Raw genomic sequence first — 24,264 nt, forward strand, 5'->3', positions numbered from 1 at the left:
CTTTTAACACAATAAGTCAAGTGTTACAGTTAGAAACTGTGTATACGTTTTGCAGCAGCGTAATTTACTGTGTTAACCTCTCATATGTTTGAAACTGGATTATACTCGGGAGTTTGATAGTATTAGTAATAACATCTTGGAATGTTGCAACTCTTTATTTGTCATTTACGCGAAGAAAATAGAATCTATGAGACGTATAATGCAGTCGACCTGGTTTGTGTACAAACTAAAGCATCCGTAATTTACATTATTCCACGATTCTGCTGAATCTCTGCACTATGCTCCTGGGACATAGACTGAACAAAACCACCACCATTCCGTTCCGTGGGAACGATCTCACAATGAAAGTCTCCAGAACTTTCTGAGGAAACCCTGCCTCTCGAAAAGTCATCCGGCCAATAGAGATCTTGATAGCGATTCTCACGTAACATATCCACATGTTCAGACAGACAGACAGACAGATGTTCTTTATCACTGGTGTTGCATCGGATGAGATACGGCGCAGCTCAAGGTCTGCACAAGAAGTTCACACTTCGCCCAGATATATAAGTTGCTCTGACTGACAGATCATCAGTGCCTTACTGACACAACCTGCAGTGCTGTATGCGCTTCGCGGTGCCGACCAACCGTGTCTGAATCGTCAGATCTGTCTCCACAAACAGGTCAGTCACTTACACCCCACTGTTATGACAACGATGGTTATTAACTACTGTATACCACAGACTGTGGGATCTGTTATACAGTATTTAGAAAAGTAGGATAATAGTCACATTAAGAACGTTTTATAGACTTGTGTACACCAGAAAAATATCTTCTTTTAATAATAATTCTGATTATCAGTAGCATGCTGATTGACAGTATATCTACACTTGCTGACCTCAACAGAATAAACTATCATGGTTTTATATTGACATAAAAATTGTCCTCTGCTTGAACAGACAGTAAGCATAGACGTTTTCTGGGTATAATGTCACGTCATATTTCGACGTAACTGCCACTAAATATAAGCGACATTTCGACCATAGTTGCGCCAACCTTCCTCTGGTTGTAACTGTGCAATGTGTTCTCAACGGTCTACCTACATTTCGTCATGACTCCTCTACTGAACACGACATTACAATTAAAAAGAAGTGAAGATACGATTGATTTCCTATAGCGGAAGGACTGGAAAAGTTCGTTAGATTGCTTTGTCGTGATGGAAGGAGCGGCGGATTGCTGTTGTCCCTTGTGGCATTCAGTATGAGCTATGATTCCCACTGGCAGTAGTTTTACCACATTACGCAGTACAATGCCTAGAAAAAGTTATGCTAGTAAAACATGTGACTGAGGCTACAAATTTAGAAATAACTGATGACTAAGAAACACAGTTATTATCAGCAGCATATTTCACTGTAATATGGATTTTCGCGGAATTTTTAGTTAATGGCAGTGAAAATATAAACGAACTAGTGCTCAAATTACAGCACGGTAACATTAAGTGAATAATGGGATGACCCTGAATAAACAGAAGAAGACTGATGTATCACACTCTAGGCAGTTGTGCACAGATAATCACCACGATGACTTGGCCTGCTTATCGGTTTGCAGTTGCCAACAGAAGATTCAATGAGTTGATAGGTCTAGCAACCTAGCAATACTCAAGCCAGGAAAAGAAAAGGCTGTAGCACTTCAGGTTATATCGAAAGAGAATACCTGTGACATTTCACATGTATTCTCTTGTTGATTTTTAAATTTATTTAAAGATTTCAAATATTCTCTTGCTTTGTTCAGAATTACACATATTACACTTGTTTCGTAATGCATCTATAGTGACCTTAGAAAGATGGAATCAACAATAGTGTGTACTGTGAATGGACTCAATGCTTCAGAAACGATGCGCCACATAACACAGACTGCCAACAGATATGCGATACGGAAACAGCGTAAGATCTTCATGACGCGTAAGTCAAAGTATCACCCTACATCAATATGAGAAGGCAGAGAACATTAAAATCGCTTGTAGAGATCTTGAATAACGCATTATTTCATATCAGAATATCAGTAGGTATCTGTAAACATGTAATCTTCATTAAGATCCTATGTGGACGGTTATGTACTACCCTTGCAGCATAATTAAATATTATGTTCTGTAAGTGATTTTAAAATACAAGGAAGAGTACGAGAACTGAAATTGTTTCTCCCTAAAAATTTACTCCTCTATAACGGCATCTTTAAAGCAGTCAGTTTTCACATTTCTGTCCTATGAAAGATCCATCGTCAATCGTGGATTGTGGTCTGACTCCGTGACTCTGTGGAGAGATTTAGACTTTGTACCAGAGCAGTGATGAGCATCGTGGTGGTCAGGTAGAATATGACACCACTTTTCCTTTCCATTACAAATACCTGTCAATTTCTTCCACAACCAGTATTGTAAACAGTGGCAGCAACCTTAGGCACTGGTTCTACAAACATTTTCAGTTTGTCGTTAGCAGCTCTTCCAGTATTTGATTCCCACTGTGAAGCTTATATCCCCAGGTGTTCCAGCATGAGGAGTGTGTGGTGTTTGGTGGTCCTGACGCTGCTGGTGACGGTGGCCCATGGACAAGACGACCGCCTGCCGGGGGAGAGCCGACCCAGTTCCCAGAGGGTCGACATCACGGTGTACCGGGAGAACGAGGGGTGAGCCGCCCACTGCTTGTCTTTCTACTAGCCGACGCTACAAGTATCCTGTGGCACAGCAGGAGTTGATTGATACTCAGTTTGTTGCATATGTCACTCATGTCTTCCTCAGTAAAGAAACCTTTTTTTTCTGGAATTGTATTTTACCTGGCATAACTTGAACAAATATCATTTACTATGCATCAACAGCTACATTAAAAGTAAAAGAGCTTTCTGAATCATTGGCTTTGTTGCTAGACATGTCACCAAATTTCATCTCATTCAAATAGTACAAGAATAGCATAGCACTGAACAGCAGTTAGACCTGCGCCAACAGTGCCCTGCTTACCGATCAGTACTGTACAAAATAAAGGTGTCCCAAAAAATGACCCGAATTTAAATAGAATTATGTATTACGAAGAAGGGCTTAACACGAACAAATTGCATACTGAATTACTCAGAAAAGACAGAAATCTATAAATATCCATCATAAATGTTCAATACGTCCTCCACTGGCTGCATGGACAACATATAGCCGATAGCCGAATTCATCGCAAACTGAGTATAAGGTGTCTTCTGTCACTGAAGCCACGGCAGTTGATATTCCGGTTTTAGTTCATCAGTGCCATGAGGTAAGGGAGGAACATAACCACATTGTTATCGTATCCCCATAGAAGAAATCACATGGTGTTACGTCTGGGGACCTAGGAGGCTAAGACTGTAAAGCATGGTTCAAAAAATCAGTCCTCTAGAACTTAGAACTACTTAAACCTAACTAACCTGAGGACATCACACACATCCATGCCCGAGGCAGGATTCGAACCTGCGACCGTAGTGGTCGCGCGGTTCCAAACTGTAGCGCCTAGAACCGCTCAGCCACCCCAGCCAGCATAAAGCATGGTCTTGCAGTCCTGTATGCACTGTCCAACGTTGAGGCACGTTGGCATTGAGGAAACTGCGCACGTTGTTGTGCCAGTGTGGTGGTGCTCCATCTTGCTAATAGATGAAATTGTCAGAGTCAAGTTGTGGGCATAACCACTTCTGTAGCATTGCAAGATATGAGTGTCCTGTTATGGTTTCTTCCTCAAGAAAGTAGGGTCCATAAACCTTGCTTTGCGAAACAGCACAAGAAACATTCACTTTTGGTGAATCACGTTCGTGTTCAATTGATTCATGAGGATTTTCGAGCCCCCATATATGCACATTATGACAGTGAACCTCGCTGCTAATATGGAAAGTTGCCTCATCGCTGAATGTCAATTGTGACATAAAAGTGTCATCTCCTATGTCCTCTAAAATAGCATTCACTTGCTTCACTTTGTCAGTATCTCGAAGAACTTGTACCAGTTGTAATCGGTATGGTTTGAGGGGTAAACGACGCCATAACACACGCCACACTGTCATAAACGGTTACGCAAGTTCTCGGCTAGCACGCTGCGTAGACTTGCAGGGGCTACACTCAAATGCTTGTCAGATTTGTTCCCCTGTTTTTTTCAGGAACGCGTGGCCAGCCAGAACTCTTGCCTTTACAGAGGCACCCTGTTTCTTCAAATTGTTCGCACCACCGTCGAATGTTCTTTAGTGATGGTGGTTTAGCATGAAATCGAATGTGAGACGCTCACTGAACTGCGATCACTGACGGAGTACGTCTAAATTCAATAACACAATACGCCTTCTGTTGTGCGGACGCCATATTCCGCGAGGCTGGCTGCAAGCTCCAGGTCACCGCTCGCTGCGACATCTAGCAGATTTTTTCAGAAACTCTAGACCATGCTGATTACATCTAGCGCTGATATACAGGGCTATTACAAATGATTGAAGCGATTTCATAAATTCACTGTAGTTCCATTCATTGACATTTGGTCACGACACACTACAGATACGTAGAAAAACTCACAAAGTTTTGTTCGGCTGAAGCCGCTTCAGGTTTCTGCCGCCAGGCCAGGAAGTGGGAGAATACAAGGTCTACCTGTCAGGAGTCAAAGCAGGAATAGCACAATGGGGTGTAGGGCTTTACATGGCCTCCACGCTCTCCCGACTTAACCCCATGCGATTTCTTTCTGTGGGGTTATGTGAAAGATTCAGTGTTTAAACCTCCTCTACCAAGAATCGTGCCAGAACAGCGAGCTCGCATCAACGATGCTTTCGAACTCATTGATGGGGACATGCTGCGCCGAGTGTGGGAGGAACTTGATTATCGGCTTGATGTCTGCCGAATCGCTAAAGGGGCACATATCGAACATTTGTGAATGCCTAAAAAAACTTTTTGAGTTTTTGTATGTGTGTGCAAAGCATTGTGAAAATATCTCAAATAATAAAGTTATTGTAGAGCTGTGAAATCGCTTCAATCATTTGTAATAACCCTGTAGTTACCTAGTGACATTTGTCTCAATATTATTACAAGTTAAAATCGGGTCATTCTTTTTGGGACACCCTGTATAAAAACTCTTACATCATTTCATCAAGTTTTAAAGTTTGGTATACATAAAGGTAAAAGTTGAAGGATTGATTTATGGGTGAGAGGAAGGCAGAGAAAAATGAGAGAAATGGTGAAAAGACTGGAAAAGGAAGGCAGAACACGGTCGAATTAATGACGAAACGAATTAATGTCGGAATGAGGGTAAGTGATGGAAAGAGACGAGGGAAGTCAGCTGTCCGTTGCGCACCTGGCAGCAAACGATGTCCGTTGCTGTACATTCGCCACTCACTGCCCTAACGGCCGTTGTTTTGGCTGCCCTGGCAGGGAGCGCAGCTTCACCTTCGAGGGCCAGACGAGCGTGACGGTACAGGTGGTGCGTGACACGCCGCAGCTGGTGCTGCACGCCGCAGTCAACGTCTCCTCCCTCGCAGTTCGGTACCAAATGGGCGATGTCATCGGTTCCAGCTACGAGCAGCCTCAAGACGGCCGGGACTTCTTGGTGGTGTCGCTACAAGAGCAGGTGAGACACCATAGAGTTTCTGTAGCAGAGATGATCATATTCTGTGCCAAAAGTAATTGTTCGTAGCCACATATCTGAAATGCTATGAAAGAAGTGAGACCTCACACAAGGAGGTAGTATGTGTCATCATTTAATAGTGGAAATATAACTGAAGCTTGATGAACTTATACTGTGAAATAGAAAATTCTCTCTTGTTTCAATTAAAAAATATTCTGCACTTTAAGCGCGATGTAATGAGATAGACAGTAGTCGGTGAATATTATTTCCTCCGTTTTTCTTCAGGAAAATATCGATTGAAAATATACATTTAATTGATTTTCATACTGTATATACTTTGACTCCTTCTGGAGTAGATGTTACTGCTTTTTACTCTTTGCTCTCTTAAACTTTTAATGGCACTTATCCGTATTATGTTGTTTATCATATGTTATTAAAGTTCCCACTGGAAAATCTAAAAATACCTGCGGAATAAGAAGTTTTCCAATTTGCCTTAGTGTCTGACACAGCAAATTTGGGCTAAACATAAACGAAGACAAGACAGAGTACCTCGTTATGACGCGTGGTCATTGCCAGACTGCTGATCATCTACAATCACTGCAGGTTGGGGACCAGTCCTACAAGAGAGTGCAAGAATTCAAACACCTAGGGGCACTTTTCACTGAGAATTAGTCATGTGAAGCAGAGATCAGTGCCAGAATACAAGCAGGAAATTGATCTTACCACAGCCTCGCACAACTGCTTCGGTCCAGATATCTCTGCAGACAGTTCAAGATTCGACTGTACAAAACCCTGATCCAGCCTGTTGTTCTATATGGCTGTGAGACATGGAGTATCCGGAAACAGGACTTCCATAAGCTCCTTGTTTTTGACAGAAAAGTGCTTCGGAAGATCTTCGGTCCGATTCTGGATGCAGATACAGGGGAGTGGAGGATCAGATACAACCGAGCTTGAGGAACTATACCAGCAGCCCAACATAGCAGGAACTGTCAAAGCCAAACGAATGCAGTGGGCCGGCCATGTGGCCCGAATGGAGGATCACAGATGGCCTCGGAAGCCCCTGGATTTCACACCTACAGGAAAGAGACCGCCAGGGAGACCCAAGAAGCGTTGGAGGGACGGACTCCATGAAGATTTAAACCAAGTGTCAATAGATGTGAACGGATGGCGGATAGAAGCAATGGACGGAATACAGTGGAAGAGGAAACTTGTAGGTGCGTGCGGTCCACTGGGCCTGATCACGTAGTAGTAGTAGCAGTTCAAAAATGGTTCAGATGGCTCTGACCACTATGGGACTCAACATCTTAGGTCATAAATCCCCTAGAACTTAGAACTACTTAAACCTAACTAACCTAAGGACGTCACACACACCCATGCCCGAGGCAGGATTCGAACCTGCGACTGTAGCAGTCCCGCGGTTCCGGACTGCAGCGCCAGAACCGCTAGACCACCGCGGCCGGCAGTAGTAACAGTCTGACACATAGTTTAAAGAATAATTTTTTTGTTTAAAGGGTATGGGGACATGAAAAGTGAGCTGATGAGTGACCAGAAATGGAGCGATTATGATTATAATGTTGCGGTTTGCATACTCCACAAATCAAGTCGCCGCTGTCAGATCAGTGCCAACGGGCTCCACCGTTCTCGCTGTACTTAAACGAGTATGAAGAGTCTGAGAGCTGTGCCGTTGCTGTCGCTTCATGCTCGTCGACTCGTTCTCTCTTACTCAAGCATACAGGAGCGCAAAAGCTGGTCGTGACTTACTGATAGTACAGAAGATGAGTACACAATCTTACTGCTTTAAATTTGCACTGAAAAACCTAAATGACCGATTGTTGGGATCAGACTGCCTTAAACGCAGCTGTACATTCTGAGACTGGGTATGAGGGGTATGACGAAAATTAACTGATGCAAAGTACACAATTGCAGATGTGTTCCAATAGAGGAGGAGTGATATCTGGAAGATGTTTCATGCTACAATCCACGCTTCAGACGAAAAACATACAAATTTGTCTAATACAAACAAAATGGTTGTATTTTTTACTCCACCTCCACCATGAGAAAACTTGTGCTGTGTCAAACGGCAAGTGGGCTCAAAGCAATGCCACTCTTATAGCCCTGAGACAAAAAAGCGCGCTATTTCTGTATTCATTTGCTCGTGACAAATTGCGTTTGTGGGCTAACGGCGAGTTGTGAAGCTTATCATTCATTTCCTTATTTTTCTTTTTAATAAATGACGGCCATTTTGTGACTGCACTTAATCGTTATGTAATGTTTTCTGGAAGTTTGGTTTAAGACTCGTTAAAATCTTGAAAGTCTTTATATGTCAATGTAATCGTTAAAAATTCTTTGATAGCTATTAATTATTAGGTTTACAGCAGTGTTCGAAAAAGTGTAAGTTTTTGTGTAAACAGAACAATATTTACTGCTTACCGAACGCTTATTATACTGGTATGTAACCATTGTCATGATAAATGGTTGCGTCTGCCATTTAGGCGAGCCGGACTTTTCGTGACATTCCAACTTGCTCTTGAGAATGGCTATAACGCCTAAATCATGACTAAGTGGAATAAATGAATAGTAATTTACAGTTTAATGGCGGAAATTTCTCTCAAAATTGCTTTTTAATTAGCGGGAATGCCGCGAGTTCGCTGTTATACCTGCGATCTCGTGTACTTACTCTCCTTTCTGAACGAATCCAGTAAACTTGTGCCCAGCAGCAGACTTAGATGACGAGTGGGCTGCGGCAGAGACTCACAAGTCTGATCTACGGTCACACGGGGACAGCGAGTTCCCAGATGACTTCACAGCATACGCTGACGAGTTTAAGGCGAGTTTCTAATTTCTAATAGCTGAGTTTCTTCATTACTAAATGATGGCAATAAAAGATTTGAGTCGTTCACTGAGAGAACAAACCAGCTAGTGGAAGTGATTTGTGTAGTTAGATGTAATCAAATTCTTTCTCCCACAATTTTCCAGTTGAACTAACCTCTACCCTCAGTACCTAATAAAGTGTACCATAGGCTGCTTCATAGCTGATTCACGTCTCCATGTTGCAGGTGGCAGAGGGCAGCCTTTTGGTGCTCGACATCGGCTTCAGTGCCAACATCGGCGACAGGGAGCCCGGCTTTTCTCGCTATGACTATCAAGGGCGGGACGGGCAAGAGTAAGTATCATACAGGTCACAGTGCTGTCACCATCAGACACACATTGGGAGACACTGCTCCTGATCCTCGAAACTGCAATAACGTCCAACTCTACTTGTCAGCTACAAAACATCCACATGTAAACTATTATCTGACACTAGCCAAATGCATCATTTCGATGCTTGTTGGATGTGTAAGCATTTAGCTGTTGTAAACGAGGAATAATGGAACACATGTCTAACTTGGAGAGAGGGCACTAGCAGTTACGTCACCTATTGCCATTATTTTGATTGAGTAACAGCGCGCTAGCTGGTGACAACTCGTAGAAATCACTGGTCACTAACAAAATGTAACATGTATTCTCATATATATATATATATATATATATATATATATATATATATATATATATATATATACATTCTTACAAATTTCAGCTGCGTGTAAAGTGATATGGTAATTCCAGTGCTAACTTTTCAAAGGTACATTTACGCCTGTCACTACTTTCTCAAAAGGCGAAGGATAGATTCAGTGCATACTTTTCAGAGAATCAAACTATCCACTATATACCGTTCTGCACCTTTTGACCCACTTTCTGTCAAAATGTGTCATAGTCCTGGCTGCTAATGTACAATTCTTATAGGAAAGTTTTCTAGTCATGTTTGTTCCGACCAATTCCTTCAAACAATTTTATTTTTTGCTCTTATCTAAACATGTTAAACTACTTTGTATTCTAAGATGTTCATGATTGTCACTGATTATTAGCATGCTTTAGCTAAGAAGAGTTATTGAGACTACCATTTCATTTGAAGTGTAATAGTGATGGGTCGGGTTGATATTGTGCGTGAAATGAAATTAATACTTACTGGCAGATTTAAGGCCAAATTCTATTCTCTTATCGTAAAAAGTCAGGATTCGGCATAAAGTTAGAGGTTGGCTTAGCGTCCTTTCGTTGTCTTACTGTCAACAACCGGAGGCTACTTTCCCGCTAGTATGATGGTGGGTGGGTGAGTGTGGGGGGGGGGGGGGGGAGAGAGAAGGGCAAGGGGAAGGGCAGAGGGAGATGCATTCGTACTATCCGCAAACATGTGTTGTCAGTTCAGTCAACACTTCATTCTCTTGTCAAAAGGGTAAGGAAATATCTCGCCTTGAATCTGTTCTCAGAGTTACGGATATTACATATCCTAATTCGGCCATAAAGTGACACATTCCTTTGACCATATCCCCAGATCTTTCTTATGAAATTATGTTATGTTCAAATATAGTAGTTCACTATTGACGTTACTTGGTGCTTGTAACTCATAAACCAATGAAGAACGGTGAAATCTCCCGCGCAGACACGACTCGTAAAATACCTCAGACATTTTTTAAAAAGCAGAAATTTCTTCTAATTGTTTATTCAGCAATAGAAACTGTTCACTGTATGATGATTGCGCTTTGTTCTTTTCAATACGACGTTCAATAGTGAGAATTTATTATTTAAGTCAAGAAACAAATTTGTTTCCGAATTTGGGTACAATGTTTTAGTACAGCACATTTTTATTATGCAGGATCTCTGACTGAATACAGTTACATCCTTTTGTTTTTATTTGTAGTTAATATCAGACAGTCTCTGAAGTTACTCATACGATTTACACTTACTGAGCCTTCTTTGCACATTTAACGACACTATGACTACATTACTACTGTACATAGTTATTTTTTTCAGAATTGTTGATGCCACCATTTATGTTTACCTTTTTGGTCATTCAAATGCTGTCATTTACCTCTCACTTTTGGATTTGCCTTTCACATATCACGTTTTAAGACTTATTACATACCATCTACATTCTGATTCGTTGCGGTTGATGTTACATTACAATGAATTACATTTACTTTTTCCTGAGATTTATAAATTTTGTTAAAATGCATTATAGTACGAATCTACAGAGACTGCAACCTCATAGTATGTGCCCCATTGTTGTTTCATTTATTCGAAACACTTCCACCGAAACCACATTATTCAGGATAACTGCATCGTGTAAAGTTGTCTTTCCTTTCTCATTATTCACTGTGGTCTTTATGGGCAGTAAAACAGCTTTATCAGGGAAGAAGGAGAAAAGAGTAAAATGTCAATGGCAAGGTTAAAAACGATTCACTGCAGAGAATTTTTATCCGTCCCTGCATAGCCCATTAGCAGATACTTTCTCTGTCGAATTTCTATTTGTTTCACAATGATCATTACACCATTGGGTTGGAATCTCCTTCTAATGAAACATGAGTGCCGATTGTCGAAAACTGAACTATAAGGTTTCTTCAAAGGACATTTCCTACTCATGCTAAACAGTTGATCGTGTTCCCAGCGCTCGACCACCAGGCCTACACTGTAAATCGTATGTTGTAGGGTTTTCTTTTTTTTTAATTTTCTGATTCATTTTTCTTATAGTTACATGTATCTGCCGTAGTTCGTATGGTAGCGACTAACTTCAATTTTCATTCATCTTTTGTAGCTGTTGAAATATGTCTTCTGCAACCGTCACTCACCTTGTTTTCAGGAAACTTACACCTAGTGTTACGTTTAAGTAAAAGTGTGTCTGCTCTGATTTCACTCTATTTATTTGATTATGATGCCCCACCCCCTTATGTTGTTGGTAAATTGGTTCTACTGTACAATGATATGAGTAAAATACATATGCAGCGCCTCAGCTACAACGTAACTGCCACGCTATGCTATTCTGTCCACAGGGCCGTATATGCGACGCAGTTCATGCCGAACTACGCACGACGAGCACTGCCGTGCTACGACGAACCAGCGCTGAAGGCGCGCTACCAGCTCAACATGCGGACCAAACCCCACCTGTATTTCGATTCCAACACTCGGAACACAGCCGATGAATAGTAAGAAAAAGTGATTTCCTTTTAGTAGCATATGTGCGCTAAGTAGGTTGAGATTGAGTTGTTGTTGTTGTGGACTTCAGTCCAGAGACTGGTTTGATGCAGCTCTCCATGCTACTCTATCCTGTGCAAGGTTCTTCATCTCCCAGTACCTACTGCAACCTACATCCTGCTGAATCTGTTTAGTGTATTCATCTCTTGGTCTCCCTCTACGATTTTTACCCTCCACGCTGCCCTCCAATACTAAATTGGTGATTCCTTGATGCCTCAGAATATGCCCTACCAACCGATCCCTTCTTCTAGTCAAGTTCTGCCACAAATTGCTCTTCACTTCAATTCCATTTAATACCTCCTCATTAGTTATGTGATCTACCCATCTAATCTTCAGCATTCTCCTGCAGCACCACATTTCGAAAGCTTCTATTCTCTTCTTGTCTAAACTATTTCTCGTCCATTTTTCACTTCCATACATGACTACACTCCATACATATACTTTCAGAAACGACTTCCTGACACTTAAATCTATACTCGATGTTAACAAATTTCTCTTCTTCAGAAACGCTTTCCTTGGCATTGCCAGTCTCCCTCTCTACTTCGACCATCATCAGTTATTTTGTTCCCCAAATAGCAAAACTCATTTACTATTTTAAGATTGAGTAAGAAGCACGAATGCAAAATATCTCACTTTCCAGGAGACCAGTTTAATGGATATTGATGATCGACACTTAAATAAATAACTGCGTGCAAAGAATGGATTTCGAGAACTTGGGTCTTGCGAAACTCAACTGGCACTTTTCAACCGTGACATTCTGTGGTCATGGCTCTAGGCAGTCATGTTTATGCAATATTTCCTGACTTCCAAAAATTATTTGACCTAGTGACATAATTAATAATAAATATACTATTGTATACCGTATCAAACTAAATTTGTGAAAAATGAGGATTTCATTTTAGGGTGGTCACGACATGTAATCTTGGATGCAGATCTACTTGCAAGCTTGGGCAATGGAAGTGTGTTGGGACCGTCGCTTTTCATGCTGTATATTAATGACCTTGCAGACAAGAGTTACCTAATACTTTTATGGGTGATACACTTGATAAGGATTTCAAAGTGGTGTAAAGGTTGGCATCTTGTTTTAAATGTTCAAACATGAAAAACTGTGCTCTTTAAACAATCGTAAACACAAAACTCATATAAACACATACCTGTAACAATACATGGTAATTGAAGATGTCCAGAGTAACTTTAGATTTAGGGCAGTGCATGGTACATTGGACTCGTACATACGTCTTAATACGATATTTTCCAACATTTTAAATGAGCAGTACAACTATATAGCGGTATTCTACGATGGAGCTATACGGGGGACTCCATTGACTGCCCTGCTGTTATTCCAAGAATCGGTTACCTCAAGACTTCACTGTCTTCGAAGCCTTATTAAACGTAATTTTGAGGTCGTTGGAACAGATGAGATATGTCGTGCTTGCTAAATTCCTCGTCTGTTCTGTCTATGTGAGTGCCCTTCATAGTTTACAACACTTCTGCCCAACATATAATGTGGTCCAGGATATATAGGAAACCCTTCTCCATTTACTGTGGCTTGAGAAAGAGTTGCCTTTCTGCTGTGTGCCACGTCACTTGGGTATTAAGGGGAACGAACTGATGGACGGAGCAGCTAAGCAAGTGTGTCGCAATCCTCATTTCGTTCACTGTAGCATTCCTCTGCGTAGTGTCACCTCACTGTTGAGATACATGCGCAGATGCGAAGAAGATTGGCTGGAAGTGACAAAAAATAAACTGCTTCTGGTTAAGCCCACAACTTGTCCGTGGAGTATCTCCTTCGAGTCACCTAAACGGGATGAGGTCCTTCTCACTTGTCTAGGTCTGGGACACAGCTCTCATTGCTTCTTATTGTGGCGAGAGCACCCTCAAACGCATGGTGCTTTGGGCGCACAGATCACGATGCGTCACATCTTATGTGGAGCGTGTTTTAATTGACAGTTTTAGAATATATGATCATTTTAGTGCCATCTTCCATGACAGTGTGAGTGTGCGAGTGATCGTAGATGAGATTGGGAGACAATGATTATAAATTTATTCTCATTGGTTGTTACTTGTTTTATCGCGATTTCTACGTCGAAACACGCAGTTTTCACTAATTTTTATATGGGTGCTGATAACCTTGTCGTTGAGCAACCCAACCCACGAAAACAACACAACAAAAATATGGAAAAAAGGGGATGTAAGTAGTCGTTCTTCTGAAGCAGCACTCGTGAATGGGATGGGAAGCACTTTCGTCAATTGTAAACTGAAAGATACCCTCGGCCAAAGCACATCACAATGCTTATGAGAGCAGAGATGTTGATGAACACCAACTTTTCAACTTCCGGCAGCTGCGTGGTATCGGTATACCATTGTAAATATGTGTATTGAGAGATTCTCACAAAATGTGACCTGGAGCGCTCGTCATTTGCAGTGTCGACGCTGAGGGTTTCTACGGCTACTACTTCGAACAGACGTCGCCGATCAGCGCCTACCAGCTGTCGTGGGTGCTGCACGAAATGGTTGGCTTGGTCTCGTCCGAGGACACCAGTACTGTCGTCTGGCAAGTGACCTCCAGAAGCGACCAGTTCGGATACGCGAGCCACATGGGACCGCGCTCTGTTGCAGCTATGGAGCAGCTGGTGGGCGTGCCCTACGCAAATTACTATATCGACAAGATGGACCATATTGCCGTACCTGGATATATAGAGGAAGGAGTTAGCTGCTTGGGTATCATCACATACACGTAAGGACAACATCAATCTTGTCTAAAGCATCGGCAGCGCATACAATTCTTGTCATTCCTACTGAGTTATCTTTCAGGGAGACACATTCCTGCGTGGTTTATGTATGGAAAGATAAATTCCACTGGTTACGACAATACGAATAGCTAATTGACTACAGCTCAGAAAACAATTACTAATTGTTCTTACCATACTTACAGCTTTGGAAATTATAACTGCCCCCTCTTGGTTAGACTACTAAAATTTCATGCATGCACTTCTAGTGAGTAAGGCTAATATTGCATTTAGTATTTAATGTCCCAAGAGAAGATTTTATATTAGTACTTATCTCCATACTGCGTCAAAGTCTAGAGGAAGATTACAGATAGCAAATTCCATCTTATTAAGGTTCATACATGCATTATATTAAGGTTCATACATGCTTTAATTTTGATATTTGTATTTCGACAATTTACATTACTGGGTCTGATTACAAGAAGATTTGTTCACAAAAATAAAAAATACAAAACAAAAGATATTCTGCATGTGCGGTAAAAGTTCTTACAGATCGCAGCCTGACTGGCCCAACACAGAGAGCTAACAAGAAGGGTGTGCTTTGATGCGCGTTTCAATGTATACATAAAACAGTATTGCTTCCAGAATGATCCAGAACTTTTAGTACATCATATCAGTAATTTGTGCAATTTCCACTTTTGGGATAGTGACAAATTTAAGAGAAATTATATCTTTCGCGACGGAAAATTCTTAGAAATATAAAGGAAACAAAAGGCATTTATATAGTGACAATAATAAATTCAGTAACTTTAAGTTTCCCACGTCAAAATGTTTGTATTTAGTTTTTACATCAGGATAGTTTATTTCTGATGATATTCAGCGTGTTTTTGATGATTCTTGCAAGGAATCCCTTGAGTGCGAAGTTGCAAGAGGCCAATGGTGTTTACAGCATTCGACGCCCCACGTATTGTCTGCCATGCACTCACAGCATTGGCCGCTAAGGGCAACAGGGGGCTTGAGTGGAGGTATCCAATGGTGAACACAGCATGTGGCTATGGTGCGTAGTTGAAGCAATTAGTCAACGAGTAGCTCACAACAGTGTTACAGTGCTAGTGGTGTTGATACAATGCAGAGCAACGGCAACAATGAACAAAATCGACATTGCATTATATCTACAACAACAGTTACCGAAGTTGACATTTCGTCAGAAAGGAACCCAATTAATTTCGCAGAGTGAGAGAGAAGCGGTAGATGAAATATTAACGCTTCTGCAAGGTGAGTCAGTGGAATGTGTGGTGTCGTATACGCTCCACTGTGCGGACGGTGTCCATGAGGAGTACGATGATCGTGCGGTTAATAATGGAAGCAAGACTAAAGAGAAATCAAGATACGTTCATAGGATCTGTCGAGCTAGAAAAAGCGTTACACAGTGTCAAATCGTCAAGTTATTGGAAATGCTGATAAAAGTAGTGGCAGACAATAAGGAAAGATGGTTAATGTACAATATGTACAAGAACCAAGAGGGAACCATAAGAGGGTAGGCTCAAGAACGAAGTGTTCGGATTTAAAAGGATGTAAGACATGGATGTAGTCTTCCGCCCCTACCGTTCACCTACACATTGAAGAAGCAATGAGGGAAATAAAAGAAAGACTCAATACTGATATTAAAATTCAAGCTGAAAGGATTTCAGTGATAAGAATCGCTGATGACATTACAGGGATATGCTGAATGGAATGAAAAGTCTAATGAGTACAGAATGTTAACGGAGAGTAAATCGAAGGGAGACGAAAGTAATGGGAAGTAGCAGAAATGAGAACAGCGAGATCATCAGGATTGGTGATCACGAAGTGGGTAAAGTTAAGGAATTCTTCTATCTAGGCAGCAAAATAACCCATGACAGAAGGAGCGAGGAGGACAGGCCTTCATTTGATGAAGAAATGTCTGAGAATATACGTTTGGAGCACAGCATTGTATAGTAGTGAAACATGGGCAGGGGAGAACATCGAAGCAATTGAGACGTGCTGCTGCAGAAGAATGTTGAATGTGAGGTGGACTGATAAGGTAACGAATGAGAAGGTTCTCCGAAGAATCGGCAAGGAAATGAACATATAAGAAAAATAATTATGAAAGGAGGGACAGGATGATAGGATATCAGTTAAGACATCAGAAAGTAACTTCGATGGCACTAGAGGGAGCTGTAGAGGGTGCTTCTCTGAGAGGAAGGGGTTGGCACAGGAGAGGAGCTCGTGGAGAGCCGCATCAAACCTGTCAGAAGACTGATGACAAAACAAATGAAAGTGCATAAGAAAAACTGCGGATGTTCAAGGGAAGACAAGCCGCACTTGTTACAGAAAGTGATGGGTGCGCGTTGCAAGACTGCTCGATCCAATTCTCAGGATGTGCATCAAAGTGACCTACTACGTTGTGCACATCAAATTCCGTGCGACGTGGATTACAAAGAGAAGCAGTGCGTAGTTGCATAATTTCAAAAAGCGCTACAGAATTGGAAGACACAAGATACCGAAATGTCGAACAAAGCGTCAACTTTACGATACACAGAATACTGCGAAACCGTCCCGAAAATTTGTGGATGAGTTAAATGAATTTATCTCATCGCTCAGAAAGGAATTTGTTTTCAACTCCGACCAATCGGTAACCCTGGAAAGGTACGAAGAGAGTTATATCAAGTTCAACTAACATCAATGCCTTCGTACACAATTATGCCGACTGTTAATCGGATGATAAACTGGCTGGACATTTATTTTTTGTGCTGCGAGATGTTGGAGGTGCTCTCCCCCACGATTCTTTGTAGTGTGCGTATTCTTTCAAGGGCAGTGGGGAGTATTTACGTCACACCAAACAAGAGTGAGAAAAATGGCGTAAGAGAAGTATAATACGGAATGAGCACTGCTTTTGGCCAATAGCTGGTCAAAATAACTTTCTTTTGTTTGAATCCTGATCTACCCATAAAAATCATACTCCTTTAGAGCAAACAAAACCTCCTGAAAAGAGTGTCACTTTGCATTTGCATGTTGTTGTTGTTGCGGTCTTCAGTTCTGAGATTGGTTTGATGCAGCTCTCCGTGCTACCCTATCCTGTGCAAGCTTCTTCATCTCCCAGTATTTACTGCAACCTACATCCTTCTGAATCTGCTTAGTGTATTCATCTCTTGGTCTCCCTCTACGATTTTTACCCTCCGCGCTACCCTCCAATGCTAAATTTGTGATCCCTTGATGCCTCAGAACATGTCCTACCAACCGGTCCCCTCTTCCTGTCGAGTTGTGGCACAAACTCCTCTTCTCCCCAATTCTATTCAGTACCTCCTCATTAGTTGTGTGATCTAACCATCTAATCTTCAGCATTCTTCTGTAGCACCATATTTCGAAAACTTCTATTTTCATCTTGTCCAAACTATTTATCGTCCATGTTTCACTTCCATACATGGCTACACTCCACACAAATACTTTCAGAAACGCCTTCCTGACACTTAAATCTATACTCGATGTTAACAGATTTCTCTTCTTCAGGAACGCTTTCCTTGCTATTGCCAGGCTACATTTTATATCCTCTCTACTTCCACCATCATCAGTTATTTTGCTCCCCAAATAGCAAAACTCCTTTACTACTATAAGTGTCTCATTTCCTAATCTAATTCCCTCAGCATCACCCGACTTAATTCGACTACATTCTATTATCCTCGTTTTGCTTTTGTTGATGTTCATCTTATATTCTCCTTTCAAGACACTGTCCATTCCGTTCAACTGCCCTTCCAAGTCCTTTGCTGTCTCTGACTGAATTACAATGTCATCGGCGAACCTCAAAGTTTTTATTTCTTCTCCATGGACTTTAATACCTCCTCCGAATTTTTCTTTTGTTTCCTTTACTGATTGCTCAATATACAGATTGAATAACATCGGAGAGAGGCTACAACCCTGTCTCACTCCCTTCCCAACCACTGCTTCCCTTTCATGCCCCTCGACTCTTATAACTGCCATCTGGTTTCTGTACAAATTGTAAGTAGCCTTTCGCTCCCTGTATTTTACCCCTGCCACCTTTAGACTTTGAAAGAGAGTATTCCAGTTAACGTTGTCAAAAGCTTTCTCTAATTCTACAAATGCTAGAAACGTAGGTTTGCCTTTCCTTAATCTTTCTTCTAAGATATGTCGTAAGGTCAGTATTGCTTCATGTGTTCCAATATTTCTACGGAATCCAAACTGATTTTACCCGAGGTCGGCTGCTACCAGTTTTTCCATTCGTCTGTAGAGAATTCGTGTTAGTATTTTGCAGCTGTGACTTATTAAACTGATAGTTCTGTAATTTTCACGTCTGTCAACACCTGCTTCCTCTGTGATTGGAATTATTATATTCTTCTTGAAGTCTGAGGGTATTATGCCTGTCTCATACATCTTGCTCACCAGATGGTAGAGTTTTGTCAGGACTGGCTCTCCCAAGGCCTTCAGTAGTTCTAATGGAATGTTGTCTACTCCCGGGGCCTTGTTTCGACTCAGGTCTTTCAGTGCTCTGTCATACAATACGCATTCTTTAAGAGAGAATGAAATGGAAAATGAACATTTCTTTAAAAAATCAATACAGCCATTTTTATTAATGAACAAATGTACAATATTTCATGTGTAAAGCAAAATAGCTGTGTTTTAACGGAAAAATATAATAAAATATGCAGGATTAATATTTTATCAGAAATTGTCTTTTTTATAAAAAGCCATAACTCAAATTCTAGTCATGCAATTAATTTGAAAATATTATTGTAGTTTCCTGAAAAGGTTCTAAGACCACTGAGCTACAGTTATTAATTTATGGTACAAATTATATCATTACCAGAGTTTTTAATTTTGCACATCCAAAATTAACTTTTTTTTCTACATACAATCATTAAAAATCAGAATGTAATTGCCAGATCTCGTATTTTTTAGTTCCAGGGAGACAGAAACACTTTGCGAATAGTGCCTGAAAATTTCATAGCACTAGAACATACACGTTTTGAGAAAATGCTTCTGATAGCGTTAAAAATGTAAAACAGAGAAAATGAGGTTCAAAGACTTTCTTCTCATATTTCTACATGTAATAAGTTTATCTCAATTTTTTAGCCTCCAGGTTTCTCTTCTCTCCTCTTCGAGTTTGCCTGGCCTGTATTTGCCGGTAAGACACTGATCTGTTAGTTTTCTTGACCCTGCTCTCGTCAATGGTGTAAAATGCTTTTGTTGTAAACACACCAGGATCTATACCAACTCTTTCCAGCACTTCAATTCTGCCATTATTTCCGTTATTGTAAAATAAAATTGCATCATAGACTCTTATTTTGAGTACTTCAAGTCCACAGAATGTCCTTTTTGAGCATCTAATCCAAATTAAATTACTGAGGCTTTCACTTACATTTTGTGTCTTTCCGTGAAGAAATTTCCTCAACAATAATGAGTTTGCAAGAAACCTGAATGGTGCTTAATTGCATTCATAACAGGTTCTGGTAATGAGTTTTACGTTACAATAACGGAAAAAAGTGTGAGAAGAAAATCTTTGAACCTCATTTTCTCTGTTTTACATTTTTTTTACGTTATTAGTAGCCAGAGATATAGATGTCAGCCAAAGATATCTAAGGAAAATAGCCTTCACACTGACAAAAATTCCGCTGAAGCAAGCAGTTTCCCAAATGTCTTAAAAGGCGGGTGTAGCAGTCAGTGCAGAGTTAATCAGTTTAAAAATTTATAGGTATTTCTGAAGCTGCTATCACGATAACATTCACACACAACACAGATTAAACTGTGTAGATCAAGAAAATAATATTTTTCAAAAAAAGTTTTCTGGACCAAAATCCATTATACACCCCCTTAAGAGACCGAGCGAGGTGGCGCAGTGGTTAGACACTGGACTCGCATTCGGGAGGACGACGGTTCAATCCCGCGTCCGGCCATCCTGATTTAGGTTTTCCGTGATTTCCCTAAATCACTCCAGGCAAATGCCGGGATGGTTCCTCTGAAAGGGCACGGCCGACTTCCTTCCCCATCCTTCCCTAATCCGATGAGACCGATGACCACGCTGTCTGGTCTCCTTCCCCTAAAAACCAACCAAACAACCCCCTTAATATTGGATACCTAGCTGAACGTCATGCACAGTCTGTAGATCCCAAGGAGGTCGTCTTTCATCTTGATTGTGCCAGCCTTTGTGATAATTGTTAACACAACATTTCAAATGAGCCTTTCTAAAGATTGAAATTGCGACCTCGATCTCAACGGGTTCCTTGTTACTGTGAATAACAATAAAGTTCTGTGTATCAGTACGTAAATTAAATTTAGAAAATAATTATGTCTACGTGGCATTAGTTGTGGATGATATAAAAAATAAAAACATTATTACGTTTTGCGTATGTACTTACTCTATTTTGAATCTACGTAATTGTAAAGTGATATAACAGATTTTTGTAGCACAATAATAACAAATAGAAGCATACAAAATTCTTATGTTGGTGGACAAATCTGGAATGAAATAAGATTTCGTAAATGCACCATTGTGTTGCGCAATTAGATGAAAAACATAAAGCTCATACTTTGTAGCCGAAAATCGGAATAAACAATACCGAAAACAAGGTGGGAGCTCAACATCTGCCTCCTTAAAAATTCCTCTGTGTAAATATGGCAACATGCAGGCCGCTTACATAATTTAATTACATAGAATCTCAAGTTATAACAAAATTTGTAACTGTAGAAATGATCTGAATTCGGAGGAACTGTAATCTCATATTTTTTATTGGTGCGTACTTTGCTCATTTCTGTGTAAAATTAAGATTAAGTTGTTGATCGTGGAAGCTACTTTTGTTCCAATGGTATATTCATAAATTCTTGTATTGTTTTCAGTCTAAGTCTGATTCTTTGCAACCAACTTCATGAGAGAATTAACGCATTATGATAGTGTTGTTAATATGTCTAACTTTTAAACTGTTGCCTACATGAAGTTCGAGGATAGACATTAGATAGTATCGTTACGATAAGCTTCGGCGCAATGGATACTTCGCATTTATATGTGGAATCCCCTGTTAAAATTTTCTCATGTGGCATCAGAGAGTAGAAGTAAAGACGTAAGTCTATTTTCTAGTGCTTTTTGCACCCAAATGATCAATTGTTTTCTTGAATTGCTGCAAGCAGTAAATGATAACGTTACCGACAAACCGAGCGAGGAAGCACAGTGGTCAGTTAATTGCAATCGCTTTCGGGAGGGCGAAGGTTCAAAACTGCGTTCAGCCATCCTAATTTAGGTTTTCTCTGATTTCCCAAAACTGCTTCAGGAAAATGTTTTATTTGAAAGGGCATGGCAGATTTCTTTCCCCATCCTTCCCTAATCCAATGGAACCGATGACCTTGCTGTGTGGTGCCCTCCTCCAAACTAACCTGCTACCGACGAGTATCCTTTCAGATACAACCGGAAATGGGCTGTAGCCAGAAGGAAATTTACAAGGAAATATGTGTCTACCATCTCGAGCAGCCTCTCAAATTATGGCAGCTCAGTACACCGCCATTGAGATGGAAGTTGAGTCGGTCACGCAACATTCTGGTGACCTGCCTGTTACACGTCTACCCTTGCTATGTAGTTGCCAACACTGCCCCCTGGCTTCAGACAGCCTGTATCGGCCTCTTTACTGATGAAAGTTAGCGGTAGGCCGACAGCAGACACAAACTGTGTAACATTAAGGGATGCATGTACCAGGCAGCAGACCTCTCCATGGCCGGAGTGGCCCTTAGCAGTCAGAAGTTCACAGCGTGGTCACGTGGCAACAGTATGGTAGGCGGGCCGAGTCCACAGCTAGGAGACACACCTGGCTGTCCCAGGTCCCAGTTTCTGTGTCGCTTTTTCAGAACGCGTTAATGGCCACCGTAATGTGGCTAGCAAGCCCACCTTTGCAAAGTTTGTACTATGACGAAATTCTGGTGCAATCACCACGTTTTTATGATGATCATTTCTTGATCTACTACCATAAACGACTGATAGTTGCTGAAAGGAGGTACCATTGTACATCCAGTGACCAAATCAAGATCAGTACAAAGGCAATGTTTTAGGCAATAAGAGCACTATCATATAGTGTCATCAGCATTATAGCTTATATACACTACTGGCCATTAAAATTGCTACACCACGAAGATGACGTGCTACAGACGCGAAATTTAACCGACAGAAAGAAGATGCTGTGATATGCAAATTATTAGCTTTTCAGAGTATTTACACAAGGTTGGCGCCGGTGGCGACACCTACAACGCGCTGACATGAGGAAAGTTTCCAACCGATTTCTCATACACAAACAGCAGTTGACCGACGTTGCCTGGTGAAACGTTGTTGTGATGCCTCGTGTAAGGAGAAGAAATGCGTACCATCACTTATGCGTACCATCACTTTTCCGACTTTGATAAAGGTCGGATTGTAGCCTATCGCGATTGCGGTTTATCGTATCGCGACATTGCTGCTCGCGTTGGTCGAGATCCAATGACTGTTAGCAGAATATGGAATCGGTGGGTTCGGGAGGGTAATACGGAAGCCGTGCTGGATCCCAACGGCCTCGTATCACTAACAGTCGAGATCCTAGCATCTTATCCGCATGGTCGTAACGGATCGTGCAGCCACGTCTCGATCCCTGAGACAACAGATGGGGACGTTTGCAAGACAACAACCATCTGCACGAACAGTTCGACGACGTTTGCAGCAGCATGGACTATCAGCTCGGAGACCATGGCTGCGGTTACCCGTGACGCTGCATCACAGACAGGAGCGCCGGCGCTGGTGTACTCAACGACGAATCTGGGTGCACGAATGGCAAAACGTCATTTTTTTGGATGAATCCAGGTTCTGTTTACAGCATCATGACGGTCGCATCCGTGTTTTGGCGACATCGCGGTAAACGCACATTGGAAGCGTGCATTCGTCATCGCCATACTGGCGTATCACCTGGCGTGATGGTATGGGGAGCCATTGGTTACACGTCTGTCACCTCTTGTTCCCATTGACGGCACTTTGAACAGTGGACGTTACATTTCAGATGTGTTACGACCCGTGGCTCTACCCTTCACTCGATCCCTGCGAAACCCTACATTTCAGCCGGATAATGCACAAGCGCATGTTGCAGGTCCTGTACGGGCCTTTCTGGGTACAGAAAATGCCCGACTGCTGTCCTGGCCAGCACATTCTCCAGATCTCACACCAACAGAAAACGTCTGGTCAATGGTGGCCGAGCAACTGGCTCGTCACAATACGCCAGTCACTACTCTTGATGAACTGTGGTAGCGTGTTGAAGCTGCATGGGCAGCTGTACCTCTACACGCCGTCCAAGCTCTGTGTGACTCAGTGCCCAGACGTATCAAGTCCGTTATGAAGGCAAAGGTGGTTGTTCTGGGTACTGATTTCTCAGGATCTATGCACCCAAATTGCGTGAAAATGCAATCACATGTCAGTTCTAGTATAATATATTTGTCCAATGAATACCCGTTTATCATCTGCAATTCTTCTTGGTGTAGCAATTTTAATGGCCTGTAGTGTACATAATGATTATTTCATTGTGACTCTCAAATGATAGTAGGGCTGCTTTGTGTTGATTTAACCATCCTGTAGATGTGGTACGTTGCATGATGTTGTGGTGATGTCTGCAGGGAGAGCAGTGTGCTGGTGGACGACGACTACACATCGGAGGCGACCAAGGAGCGAGTGCTGGGCATCATGCAACACGAGGCGGCCCACCAGTGGTTCGGGGGCCTGGTCAGCCCCAGCTGGTGGAACGACCTCTGGCTGATCGAGGGCTTCGCCTCCTACTTCCAGTGGATCGCCGCGGCTCTGGTGAGTTCCGAGCTGTCCTCGCACCACACGGCCTCCCACTGGCCACCGAGAGAGAGCCAGCGACAGT

The 24,264-nt window shown here is 41.7% G+C and overlaps 1 protein-coding gene across 3 annotated transcripts in view; it reads left to right on the plus strand.

The window, feature by feature from the left end:
* The first annotated feature begins 580 nt into the window (after positions 1-580).
* The window catches only part of LOC126176033 (aminopeptidase N-like), a 37,365-nt gene continuing 13,681 nt past the window's right edge, over positions 581-24,264 (plus strand). For 2 of the 3 annotated variants that reach the window (XM_049923165.1, XM_049923163.1), the window contains exons 1-7: positions 584-662; positions 2,524-2,658; positions 5,381-5,576; positions 8,630-8,736; positions 11,441-11,593; positions 14,068-14,379; positions 24,014-24,197. In XM_049923165.1, the coding sequence (XP_049779122.1) occupies positions 2,525-2,658; positions 5,381-5,576; positions 8,630-8,736; positions 11,441-11,593; positions 14,068-14,379; positions 24,014-24,197 (1,086 nt within the window). In that variant the 5' untranslated portion in view covers positions 584-662; position 2,524. Of the gene's footprint in view, positions 663-2,514; positions 2,659-5,380; positions 5,577-8,629; positions 8,737-11,440; positions 11,594-14,067; positions 14,380-24,013; positions 24,198-24,264 lie in introns of all 3 variants that reach the window. The other variant, XM_049923164.1, reaches the window with a different exon arrangement.

Source organism: Schistocerca cancellata, chromosome 3 (genome assembly GCF_023864275.1).
Source record: "Schistocerca cancellata isolate TAMUIC-IGC-003103 chromosome 3, iqSchCanc2.1, whole genome shotgun sequence".
Lineage (NCBI taxonomy): Eukaryota > Metazoa > Arthropoda > Insecta > Orthoptera > Acrididae > Schistocerca > Schistocerca cancellata.